Consider the following 23413-nt stretch of genomic DNA (forward strand, 5'->3'; position numbering starts at 1 on the left):
TGTTTTTGATGTTAGCAGTTAACAGAGATAACTCTACGTCATACAATAAATGAAGGTTAACGTACGACTTCTAAAAATTAGCTTGTGTGACGGAAATGTTTGTTCGCAATCAGGTGCACATTTTCCTAACCAGACGCACATTTTCGAACAAACCGACACCAGCGCCACGGCGCCACCGCCACCGGCCGCTGGCTGTGTTTACAATTTTTATTTGCTTACGCTGGTTACGCAGGGAAGATTCGCGCGTCCCTGTAACCGAAGATGTCGGCTGCCAAGAGCACTCCGAAAGACGCCCAAGTCATGGGCGCGATCTTGAAAGACATGGGGATCATCGAGTACGAACCCCGAGTCATCAACCAGATGCTAGAGTTCACGTACCGTGAGTCTTTATCTGCTACGACAGCGTCTTTGCGGCCGCTTCGCCGGCGGCGGCTTTTTCCTCGCTTCTCGTCGAACATTCGTTTGCAATGTCCCCAAGCCCCATTGCCTTCCAGGTTACGTAACCAACATCCTAGACGACGCGAGGCTTTTTTCGACCCATGCTAAGAAGCGGGTCGTGGACGTTGACGACGTTCGACTGGCCATCCAGATGCAAGCTGACAAGAGCTTCACTTCACCGCCGCCAAGAGACGTGCGTTTCCTTTTCTTTTTTACTGTGTCTACAGTGCCGTCCGACGGCACTCCACTCTCGCCTACAAGTACCGTCCGAAAAAGAGTCTGACGGCGCGTGTGTCACTGGGGAGCTGGTTAACACACCCCCCGCCTGCGTTCACGCCGCTTCGCGGCAGTATGCGGCTGCTAATTACAAAATTGACCCATTTGGCCCTCCGCACACGCCGCTTCCAGCCGGTAAACCAAGCCCCGCTGTTCCCCATGCACCTACGGAAACGAAGCCCCATACCATTTTGTTCAGCGAAGTTTCGTCGACAACATTCAATTTTCCAGCGTTAATCGTAAAAAAGAAATGTAAATATCGCAAAATGCGGGACAAAACAAAATCCTAAGAAAAAAAAAGTAACCCTGCACTGGGTGTTGAACCCGGGATCACTTGTTAATGAGGCAGACATCTAACCGTTAAGCTACACTACAGCTCCGAAAATCTTGCTTTGAGACCTCGTTTTATACGAGACTGGCACTTAGAACGCTCTACAAGAGGTCTGTCGGACGGTACTTCACTCTCCCCCCCCCCCCCCCTCCTCCCTTTTGTATAGGGTGTTTAAATAGATCCTAGCACTGTAAAACGAGCCGGAACAATCGGCGCCTGCACAGCATTGGGACAGAGCGATTGTCCCAGACCTGGAGCACGGCAAGGAGCCGAGCCAGGACAGGACTTTATCAGGAAGCTGAAATCGGGAAGGACCAGGGCAGGGGAGATGGTTCCTGGGGAGGGGGAGAGGAGGGGAGAGGAGAAACCGCTCTGGAAACAAAGTGGTTGCTGGTGTCCAAACGCAGTGCTTACTGGTAATATGGGCTGGTTCTCACACCAAATCAGGGAGGCCGGGTCAAAGCTGCAGTACACGTGCTGTAGAGCTACGCTCATAGGATGTATTGCCACATCGAGGGCCATAATTACCAAATTCAGTGGGGGTACAGCGAGGCAGTCGGCAACAATAAAGAGCGGATGAAAACAATTCGACCGGAGGCGACAAAAACGGTGTAGAACAATAGCAGAGATTAGCATGAGAGGCAGAACTTTGAACTCTAAAGAGAAAGCAAGAGCGAGCTGGCACTGTACTGCCAGTACCGCGGAGATAGGGCCAGCGCGCTTCTTTTCCAAGTGTGGACAGGAACTCCTCCTCCTCCTTCTCCTCCTCCTCCTCGCCCAGAGGCAGAAGTACGAATTGTATGGAGACAGCCGAGCCCGTCGACTTTGCAGCAAAGATGAAGCGGACATGGAGTATGTTTAAATTCGGCGTAGCCGCCTAAACGCGCCAGGCAGAGCTTTTCACAAGGCAGTTTGGATGGGTCCTGTACCACAAAGACTCTGGCGACGCATGCGACGGGGACAAATAACGACAGGTGACGGAAGCCACAAAGTGCCACCCGGTGGTGTGGGAAGAACTTTACCGCACCACCGATACTGCCAAACCGGCCAAACTTTGACCCAACGGTGCTCTCAACAGCTTTGCCCAAAGTATTGAGTGCTCGGGTATATAGGAAGAAACTTCTTTCTCGCTCTGTCATCACTAACAAAACAGTTGTATGCTACATATGTTTGCTTGAACCTTGAATTCGCTTCATTCATTTGGAATCCCAGCCAGGTCACACTAATAAATAACTTGGAAGCTGTGCAGAATCTCTCCATTCGCCTTATTCTTTCAAGTTAGTATTAGTGCACTGCCAGCGTAATGTGAAGTCATCTATTAATCTTCCTTCCCTCTCCTCTCACAGAAAACTATCTCGCCTCTGCCTCTTTCTTAAGATTTATCATCAATAATCAATAGCTTAGATCATGCTTGATAAAACCTGCTTACCTCACTTCACAGCGTGTCAACCGTTGTCATAAAGTAGACATACCTTATCAAAACACATGTCACTTACCCATACCTTTTTTGTTCCAAAAACCACCCTTGAATGGAATCACTTGCCTTCTTCTTTAGTAAGCATCACGGACGGTGATCGCTTTCGTGAAGCTGTTAGTCATGTATAATATTTTATGTTGATTATAGTGTGCTTTCCTTTATTCTTATATACAGTGAAACCCGTTTAGAATGAACCCACTTGCAGCGAATTATTGCCGATATCGAACTCGCAGAAAATTTAAATAAAAATGCATGTAAAAATTATGTTTTATAATGAACAACATATTGGCTATATCAAACTTTTTCTCCCTGGAACGCTTCCAAAAACGCGCAAACATTCGTCTTCTAGCCTGTTCTTCTCCCCTCCCCCCCCCCCCCCCCCCCCCCCCCCCCCCCCCCCCCCCCAAAAAAAAAGAAACAACTAGGAAAGAGAGAAAATTCCAAAAGCTCAAGTTGCAAACAAAATTGAGCTAGGAGAAGCGATTCAGAAGAGAAGAAAGCTAAAAAATACACTCTGCACAGATGAAAAAAAAAGAAAAAACCTTTTAGCGTGTTGTTACAAGGCGGAAGTGAAGACATGAGAAAGAAAAAGAAGCTCTCGCCTCACAACAAACTCATTGTGGAAATTTGTTGTAAATGTTTTTTTGCTATATCGAACTACTTGCCATATCAAACCGACGGTAGCATTTCCTGCTGTTAGTTATAAACGGGATTGACTGTATTGTTTTTGTAAGGCCCCTCCCCTCTCTAATGCTTTGGCCCTCAGGTTAAAATAAATAAATAAATAATAGAAGTGAAAATTTTATTCTATTATGGTACCAAAGACACTCTGAGAAGTGCTTGCTCCATTTTAAAGGAGTCTTGGTCCAACTGACCGGGTGTGCGACAACATTCGGCGAAAGTTTGGACTTCCTGCGCACAGGTGCAAACTTTTCTGGCTCGTTTTACGACACTAGGATGTATTGCAGACACTCCGCAGTCCCACAACAAAGTGCCATCATTGCCTCCCGTGGTTTCTTTGCGACAGCTTCTGATGGAAATAGCGCGCCAGAAGAACAGCACGCCACTGCCGCTCATCAAAGCCAATGCCGGTCCCAGACTGCCCCCCGACAGATACAGTCTGACAGCCTGTAACTATCGCTTCAAGTCCGCCAAGAAGGTAAGGCTTCCACATTTATCAGAAAACAAGATATTAATTTTTGTTTGTTTAATTCGGGAATGTTGGGGGGACACTGCACTGACAATGAAACGTTTCAGGCAAGCTCGTCGAGTGGACTGGAAACTGGATCACACATTGGCGTTTGGGTGCGATTGACTGCATTGAAACTTCTTGTAGCACTTGCCAGCACCATCTATCAAGCAGCCCTGGAGTATTTGTGATCCGCACATATTTCATGCATCATTCTTTCATTGTATGCTTAAAATAATTCTGACAATGTTATAAGTGACCATTTCTCGTAGACGGTGCATAGACTTGATGTCGCAAAATACATGTACCGAAGAACCTTCGTCGGTCTGGTTATATGCAGATTGAAAGTGTTTAACGCTGCCCAGTAGATGGTGGTAGTGTGGAAGCGGCACAATGCACTCCACTGCAACTGTCTGAGCCAGCCTTAAGGCGTAAAAATGTCGTTCCAGGAGTGGCAGCACACCAGTGGCATGAGGCACTTGGGTCAGGCAGCCCATTAATCTGGTCCAACGTAACTCCCTCCTCGACATGTAAATGCAACAGGCTTGCAAGACGCTCTCATGCAAGCCGCGGCGCTGCACGGGGACTTGATATGTACCAACATTTTGGGGGGTTAAAAACCCCTGTCTGTCCCGACTCTTCTTTCTTTCTCGCACCCATCGTTTTTGTGTGATGATAGATCTGTTGCAGTATTGCTTTACGTCCTGATGATATGTATCATTACGTTTTTTTTGCACAAGCCTCCGATTTTGGCTCAGCCCACAAAAATGACCTTCATCGCCACCACACCACTACAGCCTTAAAAACCCTCTGAAAAGAAAAAAAAAATTTTTTTTAAACAATCTGGTTGGGACACATGGGTCAAGAAATAAATTTGACGGGAAGAATATCTTTTAGAGCAGTATTGACGGCAAGAGAATTATTTGAAATTCTGCACGTGAAGTCCATGTCGTCACGGGTCATTCCGGAATGACCATCTCGGTCGTGAAGGCAAAGCTAATTTATCTCCTCCACGCATTTGAAATGCCGAGAGAGAAAACAAGTGGAAAGGAGGTGACTGCCGATTAAATTATGTTTTGCGCATTCACTAGTGCCCTAAAAAAACTTTTGTTCGCGTAAGAGAATTTTTTTACACGCGTGTCCCAACCAGATTGTTAAAAAAAGAAAACATTTTTTTTTTTCTTCTCAGGCGTTCTTTAAGGGGAAGCTGAACCACTTTTCAAGAAATCCGAGTTAAGAGCACACTTCTATAGCTTTTTATCCCACAAATTCAGTTATTTCCCTTATATTGGGCACAAGTAAGTGTAAACCACATTTATTTTTAAAAATATGCGCAGTGATTGCCGCCAAGCATGCAGCGATTCTTTCTGCCGCCTGTTATCTGTCCAGTGCGCCGTGATGCCATTGACGGCATGGAGGCACCTAGAATGAGAGAGCGTTCAACTAAATGTGATGATCACGTGGTTTATGGGCAGTATGGTGTGACTAACTTGGGTGCTGTTGCCTGGTCGCCAGACCAAAATGATCACCATTCGTAAATTGATAATTGCAATTACTAGAGCTCCAAAAATTGTGAGACTTAGTGCATATACTAAGTAGCCTATGAGTATTCCATTTCAAGAATAATTTACTTGTTTAATTTACTTGTTAACCCCATTAATTATCGTCATCATCAAGCCTGATGTTTGTCTATCCAGCCCAGGATTCAAATGGGACTTCCTCCCCAGCTCAACTTGTCATCCATGCAAGGAAATGCTGGTTCTGGTGAGTTTAAGATTCTCATTATCTCGGTATTGACGCGGTGGCAAGTTGTGGTTTATGATGTGCTCCGTGCGGTCACGATTACACAAGTTTTCGTTGGTACACTGCCTGTCCACACTGAAGCCAGCACGGGTAGGATCTGAACACATGATGCATATGTCAGATCAGCTTTGCATGCAGAATAGTGCACTCTTCTATTGTAAACGTTGAAGCCTATTGTCGGTAACCAACTCCATTTGAGGGACCGTGTACAATGAGCAGGTATTTGTAGAATGGCATCTTGATGAGTCACTCTCGGTGTTATAATTAGCTATCATTGGAGGCAAACAAAATATCTGACAAAAATTAGTACCCGTAAAGTAACGGTTTAGAAACACCAAAACGCATTGCAGCAAGAACCAAGTTCCTATTCTTGGTTATTGCGCGTAACCTCTATTTGTTCCTGAATTTGCTGCGTGAAAAATGAAAGGCAATATTTACATCCTGAGTTTTTGAAGATCAGGACAGTGGGGCCTACTCCTGTGTGGTGAAGTTAAGGATGGCAAAGCATCTGTTATCACCGAGATGGATACAGTGCCATTACAGTGATGAGATTACTGTGCTACATTTTGCTAAGGTGGGATCAATTTGTGCCAAAACGTTATTTCACTTTATACTGAAAATATAATAGCTCAGACCCCGCTGCATGGCCGCATCATTAGGGTAGGCTTGTTTGAATTGTCAGAACTTTCAATTATCGCCTCAAATGACGCCCTAATCGTCCTGATCCCTGTGTGAAGCATTGACAGTACTCGTAAGTCTTGCCATATTTCTCATCTTCGTGGTCTGTCCTGGCAGATTAGTTAGCTTCGTTGAGGGCGCTTTTCACTATGCACTGCTGCACTGCAGTGAAGCACGAACCGCAAAGTAAGTGTAGCGATTTTGCATATCTTGCTTCACCGCAGCACGCCCGCGTGCTACGGGGAAAGCACTTCTTTATAGGAGGACATTGCCATGCAGACATTGAGTATAACAATAATGAACTAAAAAGAACTTGATGAGTGCTGATGTAACAACTCTACCTTGCAATAAATATTTCTAAAATAAAAAAATAAAAATATCCTGATATTTTTTTTTTTCATTTAGTAAGGTATTTTTATTTCCATACTGTCAGTTTGTGGGCCGTTAAAGTGACATTAATTAGATATAACATGCTTGATAATTATATCTTTGTTAACATAAATGTAAACACTCATTTGAAGGCAAGTCTGATGCATTGCTGTTTGAAGAATAAAGAAGCACATACAAAGGAAACAGAAGCACTTTTTTTAAAGATTTATGTGGACTGCTCTATAAGTTTATTTTTTATGTCAATTCCCTTGTTAAGTTGTCACTTTTTTAATATATATATGTTGCATCTCTCTGATGGAGCATTGAATAGAGTATAAACCAAAACTGGATTAGCTGGAGCTTTGAACAGAAACTGGCAATCACCTTAACCCATTCGCTACCGCACACATCGCACGCTGCCGGGTCATCCGTACCGCATGTTTTCCCCCTAAAACAGGGCCACACCAGGCGTGACTGTTTTGCTTTTTGTTTTAAAACTCAGTGCAGGAAACAAGAAAGCATGTTTATTTACACGCTTAAGTGGTTCGTTCAAGTCCTTAAATGAATAGGCCCTCACAGATTCTTTCTCGTATGAAAGATCTCAAAGCACTCCATCCTTGGTTGCTTAGGCGTCGCCACAACCAGTGCGCTCTTGTCGTGATTCAAACTCCGAAAAGCTATCGGAATTGCTCCCGTCGTCGACAGAAGGCTCCGAAAACTCACTATCTTCACCAGACGTCCCTCTGTCATCGCTGTCGAAGAGGATAAATATGATTTCATCGTCAGAAAGGCCACATTGCACACTTGAAGCTACCATCTTCTCCAAGCAGGCAGCGATCGAGCGGGAAAGACGACACACAAAAGAACAAGCTAGAACAAACACAGTGGACAGAACGACCCTCGCCATCTGTTGGCAATATATCTAACTGCACTACCCCAAGTCCCCATAGCGCACTATCTGTGAATGGCTTTTTAAAACGGAAATTCATGCAGACCGGCGAATCGCTGGCTTTGGCACTATGGCCCCTGATGGCACGCCCGGCACTTCGCCGGCTTTGGTAGCGAATGGGTTAATGAGTTTTGCTAAAATTGTCTTTAAGAAGGCATATTTATCACTCACATGCCAATTTTTGTTATCATGAAGTTTTATGTATAAAATGGTATTGATGTTTATAATTATTGGCAGAAGCTTTGTTTTTATCTGAATTAAGAATTTGGCTTTCATTACAAACTTTAGAACTTAAATAAAACATCAATTTGAATGCTCAATATTATTCCATTCTAACATTATTTCTATGGAATATGCTATTTGGTTTCCATTTTATTCTATACCTAAAATAGCCATTCACTGTCCATACCTGTCATACTGTCATCAGTCAGCATATTGTTGGCGTGCCTGGTGCTTTTTCGCACAGCTAAACAGCCATTTCTTTGTCTGGGGGAACCGAACCTGCCATGCAGCTGATGGTGGCGAAAGGTTGCGCAGAAGTGAGACGGCAAAGTAGTCATTTAGTTGGACAGGCCAACTCATTGTTCTTAATATACTCATATAATATTCATAGTGGTGAGAATGAAAACGAGGGGTGTGCTAATGCTCCAAAGGTTCTTTTTGTTGCTCCAAAATGGAATTTTTGACTGCTCCAGATGGTGCTCCAAAATGACTGAGACCAATCACATCATAACCCTAGCATTTTCCACTGGTTGGTTTCAATGTGCATGTTTCTTGTACCCCTCTTTTCTGAGCTGGAGAGCACTCCTGCAGTTTGTCTCGCCTACTGCAGCTACCTAACTATCTTTCACGAATCTCTGGCCTCTGTCATTTCTGCCGTGCTATTTAGTATTGCAGAATTCGGAATAGTTATTGTGAAATTGCCAAATGAAGGTGATGCCAAAACCAACATTCAGGTGCACCCACGCTTTTCAGTGACGTAACGTCGGTGGCAGGCAGGGTCGCAGGTCAAGCAGACAGTCTAGAGAACAGAGTATGCCTCACATTTGTTTTGTGCTGCTGGGTAGGTGCTGCAGCAAGCTTCCCAAGCATTCATTTGACAGCATCGAGCTTTTTGTAATTAGTTGGGAACAAATTCTACTGCCCAGAGTGAATCCCTGCCTTCCACTAGCATCACTTTTCCATGGTTGCCAGTAGAGACTCAGTTTTAAAAATACAGTGAAAACCAAAATTGTAATTTCAAACCCTTTGTGAAATGAAAAAGGAAAAAGAATGGTCCTAGTATTTAGGTTACTAATTTAGCTATATTTGTTAATGGATATGGTCAATTTTGAGGCAAATCAGGAACAGTCAAGAAAATGCCGGAGTACCCCTTTAACTTGAGAGGAGGCTTTCTATCCGAACATGAGGTCCTGGCCACCATGGTGAAGGGGTACATATGGCTGGAACACTGAGGTTTGCAGACGAGAATGGTTCATAGAGAAGTTACATTTGAAAAGAGGAGGTTAAGGGATTGGCAAAAAGGACCTAGAAAAGTCTGAAATGTCCCACAAAGTTGATGAGGTAGACGTTTTAAAGGGGGACAATAGCGTGGGTCAAAATTGTAAAGAAGGGGGCAGAACATTTTCTGGGCTAGGTGGTGCAAGCTACCACTCAATATAAAGGGTACATCCACTGGTGTCCATCTGTCCGTCCACCGTAAGCAAGACTTGGTTTTGGGCCTCTAATTGCAGGCCTCTCCAAAGTGAACCCTGCACTGAACCTGGGCAGCAAGACGGGGGCCACGCTTGCTGTCGTGTCAAAGCCGTCGTCCGCACCCACAGTCACCATCGTCTCTCGGCCGGCCAACAAGTCCCATCCCACGCCCATCATCAAGCTCTCCCAAAGTGAGTGCCTTGTACTCTGAACTTTCGGAAACGCTTATTTCGTTTTGAGAGGGGTTTCAATTGATTTCGATTGAAGGACACTAAAATGGATTTCGAACCTCTCTTCTTGTGGCGATAACTGGGTCTAAGCGCCCTAAGCGTCCTAAGAAACCCAAAATTACGATCGTGCGTGCCCCTTTTCCCTATTGAAAGCGCGACAAAGCGTCGTGACACGCCACTTTTCGGAAATATATTCAAGAAAACGGAGCGTGTCGAAGTTTCAGTTGCAATTTTTAGTGGAGAAAAAAGCCATACATGATTCTGATTTGGAATTTGTTTAGGATGCTTATGGTGCAGAGACTGAGTTTGCACGATAAGAAAACAGTGTCAGAAAGTACTTTGGTACCCCTTTAATGGAGCTGTGCAACAATTTCAGTGCTTTGCCTAAATAATTGTAGGAGTTGGTGTCTTGACCCTTCTGAAGTAAAGACAAAAACCACTTTTGCCTGCATGTCCTAGTTTTTATTAAAAAGATGACAAAGATTTGGCACCTCTCAACCCCTTCGCCGATTTTCGAGTCACATGTGCTGTGATGTGAAAGGGTTCGAGCGGGGTTCCGGTGAAGCTTTTCTGATAGCGCCATCAGTGAGCAGCGAGAACTCACCCACCCGTGACCATGTGACCACATGCTTGTGCCGTGCGATCAACATGGCGAAAGGAGGAAAGTGCCAATGTGCTCGTCCGGGTCCAGCCGTCTGGCTTCGGGCTGCTGCTCACAGTAGCAGATAGAGCTGACAGTTTGGTTGACCTTGGATAGATGGCGCCACTGAAACTCTGTATAATAAAAATATTGTTGATGATACCAGGTTTTCGATGCACTTATAATTATGTTGGAACGACAAGATCTATAGAAAAATTACCTTTTATTGAGCAGGTAGTTGCGCAACTTTCTCTCGTTTTACAAGCGCCCCTTCGACGTCACGCCGCGTGGTTCTCAAGACTGCCGCTCGCGGCTGCAGATCGGGAAATATTTTGATTTTTGCCTCGCAATTACGCGGTGGAATTGCAAATTGCAACATTTCGAAAGAAGGAGATGTGCTTTCTCTCCTTTGTAACAAACAGTCCGCAGTGCTTACGCAGGAGCGGACAGGGGAACATTTTTTCTTAATTCTTTTTACTTATTCCGCACATCCAAATCTGTCCTTTGTAACAAGATAAAGAATATCAAGAGTGCAAGATCTAAATTATTTCAACGTTAAAATCGCTGCACAGCTCTTTTAAGGATGTGACAATTGTAATATCAACTGGCAAACATGGACAGAGATGTGGACAGTTCACTAAACTGTCTAGAGAAAGTCTACCTTTAATGCGAAAGCATTAACTGTCTCATGGAGCAAGCCTACGTCATCAGCTTTGAAACCGCGCCAAAGGGCACCTTAAATCCTTTCTCCAAGTGAAGCCAGCTCCCGGCTATGAAACCACACGCAAAGCTAGCCAACGGCACCAAAATTCCCCGATCTCGAAGAAGCTCCCATTGGTTGCTGCGCGTCGGTTTCAACAACCAGCCACCCCATGGCACTGCATGTCTGTCAGCGCGCTGCTAACACGGAGCATTCAAGGTCAGTGCGCCAAGGAGTTTGCGGCCTCTTCTCGCCGGCAGAGCGCGGCGCTCTGCCGTCGTCGCAAATATGCTGCACACGAAAATAAGGAAGCTAAAGAATGATGTACATGCTTTCGCATTCACAACTCATAAGAAGTGCTTAGGTATACCTTGTGGGGGTTCTTTATGGGGGAGGTCCCTCCACTACTAATAATCGTCGCCCGGTCGGTATGCGCTCCGCCCGTCACCCAGGGAGTTACACACTGCAACAAGAAGACAGCGAATGGGTTAACTGTACCTCTCGGTTGCCCGTCGTCGAGAGCCGGTAGTCCCGGCCCGCCGACCTTTGTTGTCGCCCGCCGATCAGAGCTCACAGTCGGGGTCCGTGTCCAGGCCTGCGGATCGCCTTTCCCACGCCAGCGCTGCGTAGGCTGGCTGTCTCGGGCTATCAATGCCCGAGTCTCGCTGCGGAACCACCCCGGGATCGTCGTAGCCCAGGTCATATGGCCCGGGCTTGCCGTTTCCACCGGTCTTGCTCCAGACCTCGCTGGTGGACCGCTCCAGGGTTCGATGGGCCAGGCCAGGCAGCCCCGGCTCCGTCGTTCTTGTCCAGCTTAGCTCCAGCCTCGCTCAGTTCGCACCGTCCTGCGCCAGCTCGTGACTTCTCCGCCGACCGCCTGTCACGTGCCCTCTGCCTCGTCCTTCAATCTCGGCTCCCACACTCTCCCCCCCTCAAGGCCCGGACTTCGGGGGACTTCATGGGCTTCAGGGAGCCGGGGAGCTTCATGGGCGGCCGCTGTTGCTGTTGCTGGAGTGGCCACGTTGCAGCGTCCGAAAGCGGCGTAGGTGGTGGTGGCTAGCGAAGCCGGCAGACAATGCCGACCTGTCTGTCGCTCGCTGTCCCACTCACCGCGATGCAGCAGGGGGCTTGCTCTAAGCTGGTCCGGCCGACGCAGACGGACTTGCCCCGTTCCGCTTAGAGGTCACAGCGGGCTTAGAACTGCCCGCCTGAACCGTTCGTCAGGCCGAACAACTGTCAGCCACCCTGAGCACTTGGGAAAACGAATGGGCCCGTCTTCCCTCCCGGTGGGCTTCCTAAGTTACGCCGTCTATGGCCGTCTTTCCAGGAAGCTACTCTGCGCAGAACAAAGTGTTAAAACAACACACAACGAACAAATACTCTGCCGCAGATTGTGGCAGGGACCATAGTCTCCACCGCCAAATTGCTTGCCGACGGGTTCGTGTACCATGCGGCCAACTCAGCAAGTCTGCATTCCACAGCTCGCTCGTGGGTTGCCAAGAACAGGGGATTTCTTGTGTCCTACCGCAACCTCATGCTATGCGTCTTCCCCATCGCGACGACGGTAGTATCCTTTCAAGTCAGCGATGTGAACCGGGCAAGCCTCCTCGTTTGTATCTCCCCGAGTAAGCCTAGAAGTAAGACACGACGCACGCGTCTTTGTACCTCGGGTGCCCTTCTCATCTCGGAGCAAGCGATGCGGCAAAACCACTAGCTGCGTTGCTCAAAGCGTGAGTTTTCCTTCAGAACAGGTAACGATGGCGTAAACCTAGTCCATCTTTTGCGCAATCGAAGGGATCCAAAGCCTGTGGCGGGATGACCAAATACCATACCCGCAATTCCGCAACGGCTACATATACCATGTGCTACTCGATGTAAGCGTCAGCGTCCCATTCCGTCCACGTGCATACGAGCTCTAGGGACTGCTCGGTCCTCGGAGGGGGCGGTAGCTCAGCGAGCAAGCCTGCTTAAACCGTTCGCGCCAAAAGGCAAGCTGGACAACTACAAGCCACCTAAATGCCTACCGCCTCATCCCCGGCCAGGTCGCGACGCGACATAACTTATTAAAAGTCTTGCTGTCACTGCCACGACCGGCCAGAGTGAAGTCGAGAAAGAATCATTTAAAACATTTCGTAGCTTTCTTGGAACGACCCCCGTCAAGGGAGAGTCGTCCCTCTGCCTTTCGTCGGTTGTTGGAGTGACGCGAAACAACTAGCCGTCTTGGCCCAGCGGTTACAAATCATACTGCTCCTTAACTCGCCTGCCAGCGTTCCCGGTGTCAACTGCAATTTACGCCAGTTTACCCAACACCCGCTGACAATCTCGTCCACCAGTGTTCCCAGTGTCGACTGCAATTCCCGCAATCTTTCCGACACCCACTGACAAAACCCATCTGCACCCTGGGCCTCGACAAGCGCTTACTGGCTCACCGCATCACTCCAAGCCTTAATCCTAAATATGCAATAAGTTCTGGCTGTTTTCCCTCCTGCCAGTCGCTACCCTGCCTTCGAGCGAACCTGCCGTGCCTCTCCTCTGCCTCCGAAGACGACTTTCTTACATCTTAACCGCGCTCCTCGTGTTCCCCCCGGTTGGGTCACCTTCTGCCAACCACTATTCTGGGGTACCCGAGAACGCGCGTCCGCAACCTCGTCCTTCGAGACCTTCAAGTACTCGATTCGAGGAGACACCTGCTGAGCTCTGCTTTGAGACAAGTCACCATAATTCCAACATACTTTGTCTCAACGGGCATCGTTAGCGTTAGTGAACAACCCGCTCAACGAATCCATGGGACTCTCTGGGGACGACTAGAAGCAGAGGCGTACCGAACGGGCCCCACGTTGGATGCACCATTTTAGTGTGGGGGTTCTTTATGGGGGAGGTCCCTCCACTACTAATAATCGTCGCCCGATCGGTATGCGCTCCGCCCGTCACCCAGGGAGTTACACACTGCAACGAGAAGACAGCGAATGGGTTAACTGTACCTCTCGGTTGCCCGTCGTCGAGAGCCGGTAGTCCCGGCCCGCCGACCCTTGTTGTCGCCCGTCGATCAGAGCTCACAGTCGGGGTCCGTGTCCAGGCCTGCGGATCGCCTTTCCCACGCCAGCGCTGCGTAGGCTGGCTGTCCCGGGCTATCAATGCCCGAGTCTCGCTGCGGAACCACCCCGGGATCGTCATAGCCCAGGTCATATGGCCCGGGCTTGCCGTTTCCACCGGTCTTGCTCCAGACCTCGCTGGTGGACCGCTCCAGGGTTCGATGGGCCAGGCCAGGCAGCCCCGGCTCCGTCGTTCTTGTCCAGCTTAGCTCCAGCCTCGCTCAGTTCGCACCGTCCTGCGCCAGCTCGTGACTTCTCCGCCGACCGCCTGTCACGTGCCCTCTGCCTCGTCCTTCAATCTCGGCTCCCACAACCTCGAGCCTTTTTATTTCTTTTATCATTGCCAATTTTATCTTTTATGTTTAAGCTAGTTCATCGTTGTGGAAGGTAACTACCACCTCGAAGCCACAGATGAAAAGCAAAAATCTATGGATGCTTGTAATGTCCCATTTTTTCCCGTTTTCTTCAGTGACGTAAGGTGCGTGCATCCATACACACCACTCCTTTTATTAATTAAGGAGGTGGCACTACATGTGTTGAAATGGCAAACAAATTGTCAGAACTTGTCTTGTATTTAGCTTTCAGGCTTTCCAAAGTAATTGTGTTAGTTCAAATCGTGTAATGCCCCTCTACTGCCTCCGGCGTGCATGCAACATTTAAATATAATTTAAAGGGACCATGAAATTGCCTTCTGCTTTTGCCGTATATCTTTTACATTAAACCTTTAATGTTCACTGAATGCCGTACAGGCATCCGTTTTCGTTTCGGTTTATTAACTTCTACACAAAATATTAATGGAATATCAACTTTTTCTTTCTCTCAACTGACCGCAGAACAAGCTGCGGCATAATTTTGACGGTCGTGACGTACCCTGGCACAGAAACCGGAAGTTCTCTCGGCAGTAGGAAGATGGGAGCGTTAGTGGCGGCGAGTTGGGGGTGTACTGGTAGGTTTTACTATGCTGATGGCGCTGATGTCACTGACGTATTTTCTGAATTGGCACCTCTCATAGCCACGATAGCCATGGATACATCGGAGCTGAGTGAAATTCAATTAGATATGTTGCCGGTGTGTGTGACGCGGGCCCGTTGCGACGCTGGTCGAAACTAGGAAGTCTGCGTGTGCTTGGATGCTCCGTGCGATGCTCCTCAGCACCACACTCATCCATGAGCACACACACTTGGGGGCCTGCAGAGCCGCTCTGAGCTCTTCTCGCGTTCCGCATTCCGCCGCACCCGCTGTTGCTCCCAACTTTCACGTCGCGTCCACCCACCGGTCCAGTCTCGGCATACACTGACTTGACTCGGCTCGAAATCAAGCCGAGGTCCTCACTTTCCCGTTTTTTTCCTTGCCAAACAACAACAAAAAAAGAAGAAACCGCCCGAGTTTGGGACAAAACATTCTGCCGCACCCTCCTTGAGAGGGGAGCTCTCCCGCGGTTCCTAATTAGTGGGGGCTGCGAAACAGCACAAGCCGACGACCCCAGCTCTCCCGCTCAACCCGTGAGGCAAGGCGCGACCGACAACCGGATGTGCCCCCTCACGAAAACTTCAAAATAGAAAAAAATAGTCGAATTCTTTGACAATGTGGTTCATCGAGTGGCAAGCGGTGAAACTGCAACTGTTTCTTTTTAACCACCGGACTGCAGAAACTGTAATTCGGGCAGTTCGGTACACTGCAGCCTTCCGGCATAGCCACCGAACGATCGATCACTGAACACTACTCGAGCAGCCAGAAAATGAAAGTCTGCTCTGCAAAGAAAGTGCGACCGGGAGCAAACCCGTTCAGCAGACGACGCTCGGGGATTGACTGCGCAGGCGCAGTAGCGTCTTTCTCTTGCTTTGTTTACCACACGATAGATGGCGCTTGGCTCTGAGCATTATCAAATTCGGCAATGGCCGGCTATTTATTGTTTATGATCTCGGTGCTGGTGAGGTAGGCTCTTACCCAATAGGCGATGTGGATTTGACCGACGTGCTGCAATTCCGCGGATACATCGCTGTGAAAAGGCAGAGAGGTTTTGAAGGAAAGAAGGTCCGAAAGAGTCAGTTTTTTTTTTAAAGTTCTATAGCAAAGAATTTTTTTTGGCTCCCTATTTTTTGTTTTTGTGTTTCTTTTCACACATTTTACAACGTGCGGTAGATGAAATTCGATTTTAAAATCGTTTCATGGTCCTTAAATGGCATGTAAAACACTTTCACTTAAGTCGTGTCAAAATGTAACTGGTAAATATGTACTGTGTCACATCAGATATTAATTCTAGCCTAAACTTTTACGTCCAAACTATCCCAATTTTCTAATACCATAATGATTTCTCTCTAGACAGTTCTTACTTGTTTTACCACACGCAACTTCAGACTCTAGAATGTATCTTTGTAAGGTTTGTGCCGACGTGGAGCGTGTCTTAGCCAGGGTTGTAAAGGTTACTTCAAAAACGTAACTGGGTACATACCTAGGTACTCACTTAGAAATGTACCTAGGTAAGGGTACAGTTACTTTAAAGATACTTTATTTATTTTCCCCAAACTTGTCAAAATATATTGGAAGTAAAGCTTTTTATACTAAGGGTACACACAAAAACGAGTTTGATAAATGTGCTGTATTGGTGTCAGTGTGATGTCCACATTGGAGTTGAGTCCTCTTGTGCCTTATCCCCACGCCCCAATTGGTTCACCGAGGCCACAGTTTCCACTGTTTACCATGTCTCGCCAAAACTCGCTTGTTGATGTTCTTGCCCTCAGAGCCGGTGCTGACGTCGACGGGCCCAGAAGACGTCGGCCGCATGAAGAAACGCATGAGTCGAGTGCATATGCACCTAACTTTTGCTACGGCAAACAAAAAACTTAAAGCTTCATCGTTTTTTTTTTTCCTCTTGAGTATGAAGAAAAATAAGCTTTTCTTTCGGACCTTTTTCAGTTTGGATAACTGCATGAGTATGAAAAAAAATATGCTTTTTTTTTGGACCTTTCTCAATTTGGATAACTGCAAATTTTTAGTTTGACTTATTGAGTGGAAACTGTATCATATACACTATGTTACATTGCTTTACGATTAAAATTAGAGTTTATCCAATTATATTTTATTTTGTATCTATGGTAGAAGAGAGCCACCACGAGGACAAGATGCAGGCAGCAGAAACTGCACACACCTTTCAAGTTATCTCCTCTGTTGTATAGCTGTCAGAGCAGAGAAGCTTCAAACACGGAGTGAGGTCGATTTCGGTTTGAGATGGGGGAAGCAGGTCGCTATTTTCCCTAAGTGGAGTTTCGAAGTGATTTTATAAATTGGTGTTTCCTAGAATGGCATCGCTAATCCACCGTTCGCTCAAATGAACACCGCCATCCGCTAAAGTGTAGTTCGATGAAACATCTTGGGCGGGGCTTTGTTCGCTAAAATGTCGTTCAATCATTTCAGTGCCTCCCAGGTCGTACCCAACTCAACAATAATAATCACGGCACATGGGAGTGTGTTAATACTTCGAGATTTATAGTTTCTACCATTTTGACGAAGTAAATAGAAAAGTATCTGTAAAAAGTAACTTCACTTAGTTACAAGTTACTGGAAAATGCACCTAAGATGCAGATACAGATACCGAGGAATGAAAGTACCTAGGTTTGTACCTTGGGTACAATGAAAGTACTTAGATACCGATTTCCAGTTACTTGTACCTAGGTACATTACAAACCTGGTTTTAGCTGACCTTGAACGCTTTCTCGACAGGACCACCCCCGACCTTGAGCACGTCGGTGTCCTCGGGGCCCGCGGTCTCTTCTGTGACGCCAGTCACCGGCCCCCCACAAGTGGCAGCGACATCCGCGGTCCCGGCCACTTCGGCGTTGTCCGTCGCGGCACCCACTTCAGCGCTTGCGGGCGGGGCGAGTCTCGCCGGCACCTTTACGACCGGCGCTTCTTCAGGGACGGTGGTTCAGCCCGCCATGCTGCCCATCATCAACATCAAGAGCGAGAACAACGGTGCGGAGGCCGACAAGAAAAGGAAGAGGGAGGACGACGATTACGACGCTGACTGAAAATAAAAGCGGCCTCTTTTGCACGAGAGACTGTGTCGGACCTTATGCTCGGTTAGCCTACAGGGAGGTTTCTTGTGACATGCTTCCGGTTCGAGACCTTTCCGGAAGCTATATTGGCCAACTTTTGCCAGATGTGTCTCTACGCACTGATGCGGTGTTTTCCAGGTTGTTGCTCTTTCGCGTCGCGATCCGCTGCGCCTGCCAGTGTGGTTGGGAACATAAAAGGGTGTCGGCTGATGTTCAGTTCTTTTATACGTCGGTCTCTATTCGGACTTGCGACGAGCTGGCAACGGAAAAGTCGACCCGTCGGCGGCCAAAACGGCCCCAGTAGATGCCGCTGGGGCGACACTGAAAAGAGAAAAAGTGGAGTAAGTGTGGCTTTTTGTGGTCCAGATACATCCCCAACTGTACAGTCGCCCAATTTTTTAATAATATCACGCGAGCGTTGACCGCCGGAGCGGCTAGCTCTGTGCCGCGGAGAAATGCGGCGTCACGGGAGAGATTAGGCGCGTGCACACAAAGCCCTTACTGGTGGGAGCGTCATCTGCTAGGCTATTCCATTGACCGCACACAGCCCCTGCCCCGTAGCAGAGGAGGGCAGGGCGCTCGCATTGTCGAAGTGCATTGCCAGTACAGCCCTCCTCTTGAAATGCGCTCAAAATCCTATTGACGTTAGCCTGTGTAACCCCGACTGTTGTTTCTATATCCCTTTGCGTCATGCCGCCCATCTACATTCTCAAAACACGTTCCCGTGTTTTTATGGGCCTTCGAGGAGGCATAAAAATGTGCGTGTGCCCGCTAGATGACGACAGCAACAATGCAGTTGATAATACAAAACACCAAGCTCAAGTGAAAACCCTGTCTATATCCTGTTTCTCTTTGTGTTGTACTGCAGCCGACGCTACGAGTTATCTTGGCCAGTCCATCGCTAAGTGTGTCACGTGGCCTTCCCGTTCGGTACAACTGCACGGGGAAGCACGATGTCACGTGGCAGGATGAAAGCACTGGATTGGTTTTGATGCCTCGTAGCATTGTCTGCGGTATATAGTTTAATGTTTCGTTTCATCGAGTTTGTCGCGTCACCGTATTTTTCATTTTTGTTGGTGTTCACAAAAGTAAACGTAAACATGAAATGAACAAAAAAAGTAAATTAAACACTACGTGCAGTTTATGCCACGCCTGAGCAGTATCACGCAAGCAAGCGCTGTTCAGATCTTTGCTTAAAGGCGGTTAGCTATGCCAGCAGATAATGAACAGGGGCTGTGTGCGGTCCACGGAATAGCCTAGCAGACGACGTTCGCAGCAGGAAGGGCTTTGTGCGCATGCGCTTAAACTCTCCCGTGACGCCGCATTTTTCTGCGGCACAGCGCTGGCCGTCTAGGCGGTCAACAATCGCTTGATATTATTAAAAAATTGAGCGACTGTACTTATGGAGTTCCTGTCATCACTGGAACCACTCGTGCGTTTCACCAGCACCAAAATCGACAACAAAAACTGTAAGCGTCTGCAAGCAAACTAATGGGAAAGTGACAGACGCCGTTCATCAGCATGGCAGGAGGCAGTATATCGGAAGTGAAGAGGCGTTTCGTGAAACCACCGTATAGTTAGTTGCAGGGTAAGTATCCAGTAAAAGCTCCGGCATACTGCCTTCCGCCAGGTTTGGCTGCACACATGACAAAGCGTTATCAAAGACAAAGCTTGGGCTCCAGGTGGAGCATACCTCAGATCAGCGACAACTTGAACCATTTTGGTGCTTAAAATCCTGGTTGCTGTTATCTGAGGCTTTTGCCTGAAATCTCGAGAAAACGCTTTTTCTGTGTTTTCTCGTAAGAGCGAAATGATATTTCGCTCTCACGCCAAATGTTAATGTTTCAAGGGAAACATTAACATTTTGCGTGAAAGCAGAATAATATGGCCTCAAAGCCGCGTTATTCGAATCGTGACTATTGCCAATGGACCTTTCCCAGACTCCCGGTTCGAGGGTTTCTTGGGTGGAATATGTGTGGGCGTGGCCCGAGCGTGTGTGAATATTCCTTCGAATAAGAACCCTAGATCCTGTTAGGTCCACTCGACGATGACCTTGATTCAGCTCTGGAGACATCGATTTTGTGTCCATGAAGGCTTATCTTTTGCCCCCAAGTTAGTACAAAGAAGCTTGTCCCCTCTCCTTCCTTCTGGCATTTTTTCTTCATTCCACCCAAGATAATCCTCTGATAAAGGGTGCCACCTTTGCGGAAAGAGATGGATTGCTCTCACTCGGCACTAAGCGTCGAGGTGCCGCCGCCCACGAAAAGAGTTGTGTAATGGAGTGCCGGCCACTCTAAACATAGCTTATTTTGTGGCTCTAGGTCACCCTGTAGATTGAGTAACGACCAGTAGACAGTGAGTAGAAAGACCAGCTCAGAATAGAGGAGTCGTTGCGAATTAAGAAAAAACGACCGCATCTCCACGTGGTGAATGATGTTGGGTCCGGACATTTCATCGAACGCCGTTTCATCGAACGCAGTCTCATCGAACGCAGTCTCATCGAAGCCGTTTCATCGAACGCCGTTTCATCGAACGCCGTTTCATTGAAACCGTTTCATTGAACGCCTTTTCATCGAACGCTGTTACAGGCTGCAATATTTTTCCAATTTATTTTGATTTTTATACACAACGTCATCTAATTCTCCCTTTTTTTTTAAATCACAATATGCAGTGACGAGATAAGTTCCACTGTGAACATGTCCTGCTTCGAGAAGAAAGCCTCCATGAAACAATGACCCCTCTTCATGTCACATGAAACAATTAAAAATGAGACAAAAAAAAAAAGAACAGAAAGCACGATGTGTTTTTTGGGAAGCGGGTAGTGTTTTATTGTTTGACAGCGTGTACCTGTAACCTTGGGTTATGTGAGGATCCGAAAGGGTGACAGAGTACACCCAGGGCTTTACTATTGTCTGGTGCGGGTTGGCCTTCCTAAGAAAGCATCCTGAAGATGATTCATAGGCAAAAGGGTCGGTAATAAAGTTGACAGTGAAGGGGACGTGGTTCCAGTGGGTGGCGGAGAAAAGCTCACCGGAGAAAAGCTCACCGGAGATAAGCTCACCGGAGAAAAGCTCACCGCAAAACCAGCAGATGCGGAGAAAAGCTCACCGGCCGTTGAGCGGATGTGGAGAAAAGCTCACCGATTTTTTCTTTAACTTAGCGGATTCTGCGTCAAACGTGGTAATTTAACACAATTCGCATTCGTCACTTCATTGAAAATATGTCCTCTTTTTTGTGATATCCTTGAAGTTCATTGGGCATATTTACTAAATTCTCAGAAATTAGTAATCACCTATTTTGTATATTAATGAAGCCGCAAGGGGGGGGGGGGTATAAAATCAGAGCATCCCTGACCGGTAAAAAAAGACTACAATTTATTGACAACTGACAGTGCGCCGTCGGTAGCTCTCTCAAATAAAGAGGTTTGTTCTTTGCGAGCTAATATGAATAGCGTGCGTGAACCGTTTCAGCTCCAAATATTGCGTAGTGCCTAATAGATAAGTAGGTGTTGATGTAATCAGTGTCGGCTACGCTGTTTTCTTTCTGTTAATTTAACTAACAAAACTTCAGTTGCGAGAACAGCTTCGTCCTGTCGTGCTTCTTGTCTTCACTTTGTCGTCGTCGTGTGAGCGGTTTTCATAATGTATGACGTTTACCAACTCGCCCTATTTGCTACCTTAAAGAAGACTAGTTCTTGTATAGATCACCAGTAACAGCGGTGACATTGTGCAGCCTAAAGGTCATGGGTGGCTCACCGTAGAAGGGCACTATCACACAAAGGCAACGTGTGGAAACACCAACACGAACAGCTAGAAAGCCTGCTTCTCCATGGAAGAAAAAAACCTTGATATCCTACTGACTGTTTTATTCTGGTTTCAAAGGTTAACAAAAGCTTCAAATAGAATTTCAGGCACCGCGTTGTTGCGCATGCACTTTCGGATTTTCGGCATTTAGTTTTGACGTTAGGTTTTAGGCAGACATTATTAAGTTTTCGAACATTTTCCTGTTCTTCCAGTTATGAAGTTTTAAGAAAACACTCGCCCGCAATTATTAATTTGGGAGCAATATACCCAATAAGCTTGACAAATAATACAAAAAAGGACATTTTCTTTTTTACAAAGCTGAGAAATTTTAATGATAGTAAATTAAGATGTGTTACGCATGATTTAACAACCTCCATAAAAAAAGAAGAAAAAAAAATCGGTGAGCTTTTCTCCGCATACGCTCAAGGGCCGGTGAGCTTTTCTCCGCATACGCTCAAGGGCCGGTGAGCTTTTCTCCGCATCCGCAGGTTTTGCGGTGAGCTTTTCTCTGGTGAGCTTTTCTCCGGTGAGCTTTTCTCCGGTGAGCTTTTCTCCGGTGAGCTTTTCTCCGGGATTCGGTTCCAGTCCAGGTGTAGCCCGAAACCATGTTGGCTGACACTTTGTGCAGCTTTTGACTCTGTAGAGTTTGAAAACTAAAAAAAAAATAGCAGAAACGTTCAATCTGAGCATAAAGCTGATAATCAGAGTATCATTATATTTCATTTCGTGTGCTCTCCTGGCAGAGTTTCGTTTTATTATAAGTGTGCTGCCCTGGCAGTTAAATGCTTTTCGTGAATAAACCTTCAACTAAGCGTAAGTGTGCAAATGAGCTGGTGTGAATGGCACATTACCGAAACCGCCGGACAGCCGGTAAAAAAAATGACACAGACATTCAAAAGTGTTTTAAGTGTCGGTCCTTTACCTCCAGTTTCATGTTTTCTGACAGGTAAATGAGTAAAACTTTTCAGTAAGTCGCATACCCATTTGTTTTTATACCAATGGTTTTTATTTCTAGTAATTTGGCTCCACCCTAAAGACAGTTTACCTTTATATTAACAAATGTAAGGTAAAACATCTATAAAGCACTGTTATGCCTCAAAACTCGATACAGAGAAATTCGATGAAACGGCCCTAAGCGATTCGATGAAACGGCGTTCGATGAAATGGCGTTCGATGAAATGTCCATTCATTCGATGAAACGGTGTTCGATGAAACGGCGTTCGATGAAATGTCCGCTACCCGAATGATGTTGATTGGGGCGAAGCTCTGGTGGTGCTTGTCTGCGTAGACGCTGAGCCGCAGCATGCCGAGCCTTTCGTTCGTTTTCATCCATGTCAGAAAGAGAATGTGTGTTATGGAACGTGGTTATATTCGCACTTGAGCATTTGACCGCAGCGTGACATGGATGAAAACGAACGAAAGGCTCGGCATGCCGCGGCTCACCGTCTACGCAGACAAGCACCACCAGAGCTTCGCCCCAATCAACATCATTCACCGCGTAAAAATGCGTTTTTTTTTTTTTTTTGTTTTTTTGGTTTTACACGAGCAAGGGAGCACTTGCTCACGTGCTTGTGATCCGACGGCGGACGGACAAGGAGCTTCGCCCACTTCGCCTCTAAAACAAGGGGGCGTGTAGGGAAATCCCGGAAATCGTACGGTCGATCGTGCGTGCTCACGCTGCTCACGCT

General features: G+C 47.0%; 1 protein-coding gene and 1 long non-coding RNA gene across 2 annotated transcripts; one reads left to right on the forward strand and one right to left on the reverse strand.

Moving 5' to 3' along the window:
• The first annotated feature begins 169 nt into the window (after positions 1–169).
• Positions 170–17895, forward strand: LOC120838351 (transcription initiation factor TFIID subunit 9). Its single transcript, XM_040208224.3, has 6 exons — positions 170–379; positions 495–631; positions 3550–3681; positions 5409–5475; positions 9244–9396; positions 17588–17895. The coding sequence occupies exons 1-6, from the start codon at positions 262–264 to the stop codon at positions 17893–17895; spliced, it is 915 nt and encodes a 304-aa protein (XP_040064158.1). The 5' UTR covers positions 170–261.
• LOC121838011 lies at positions 15807–23369 on the reverse strand. Its single transcript, XR_006078400.1, has 3 exons — positions 23291–23369; positions 17553–18243; positions 15807–15866 (listed from the first exon to the last, which is right to left on the reverse strand). It is a non-coding gene; the product is annotated as an uncharacterized LOC121838011 (long non-coding RNA).
• Positions 23370–23413: the final 44 nt, after the last annotated feature.

This window comes from Ixodes scapularis, unplaced genomic scaffold (genome assembly GCF_016920785.2).
Source record: "Ixodes scapularis isolate PalLabHiFi unplaced genomic scaffold, ASM1692078v2 PGA_scaffold5__190_contigs__length_132052651, whole genome shotgun sequence".
Lineage (NCBI taxonomy): Eukaryota > Metazoa > Arthropoda > Arachnida > Ixodida > Ixodidae > Ixodes > Ixodes scapularis.

What these genes read in the sequence shown, in the direction of transcription:
- LOC120838351 (XM_040208224.3), top strand. Translation starts at nt 262, where the DNA reads ATGTCGGCTGCCAAGAGCACTCCGAAAGACGCCCAAGTCATGGGCGCG. An exon ending in CTTCACCGCCGCCAAGAGAC is followed by an intron (nt 632 to 3,549) that starts GTGCGTTTCCTT and finishes TCTTTGCGACAG; the next exon opens with CTTCTGATGGAAATAGCGCG. An exon ending in GCAAGGAAATGCTGGTTCTG is followed by an intron (nt 5,476 to 9,243) that starts GTGAGTTTAAGA and finishes CTCTAATTGCAG; the next exon opens with GCCTCTCCAAAGTGAACCCT.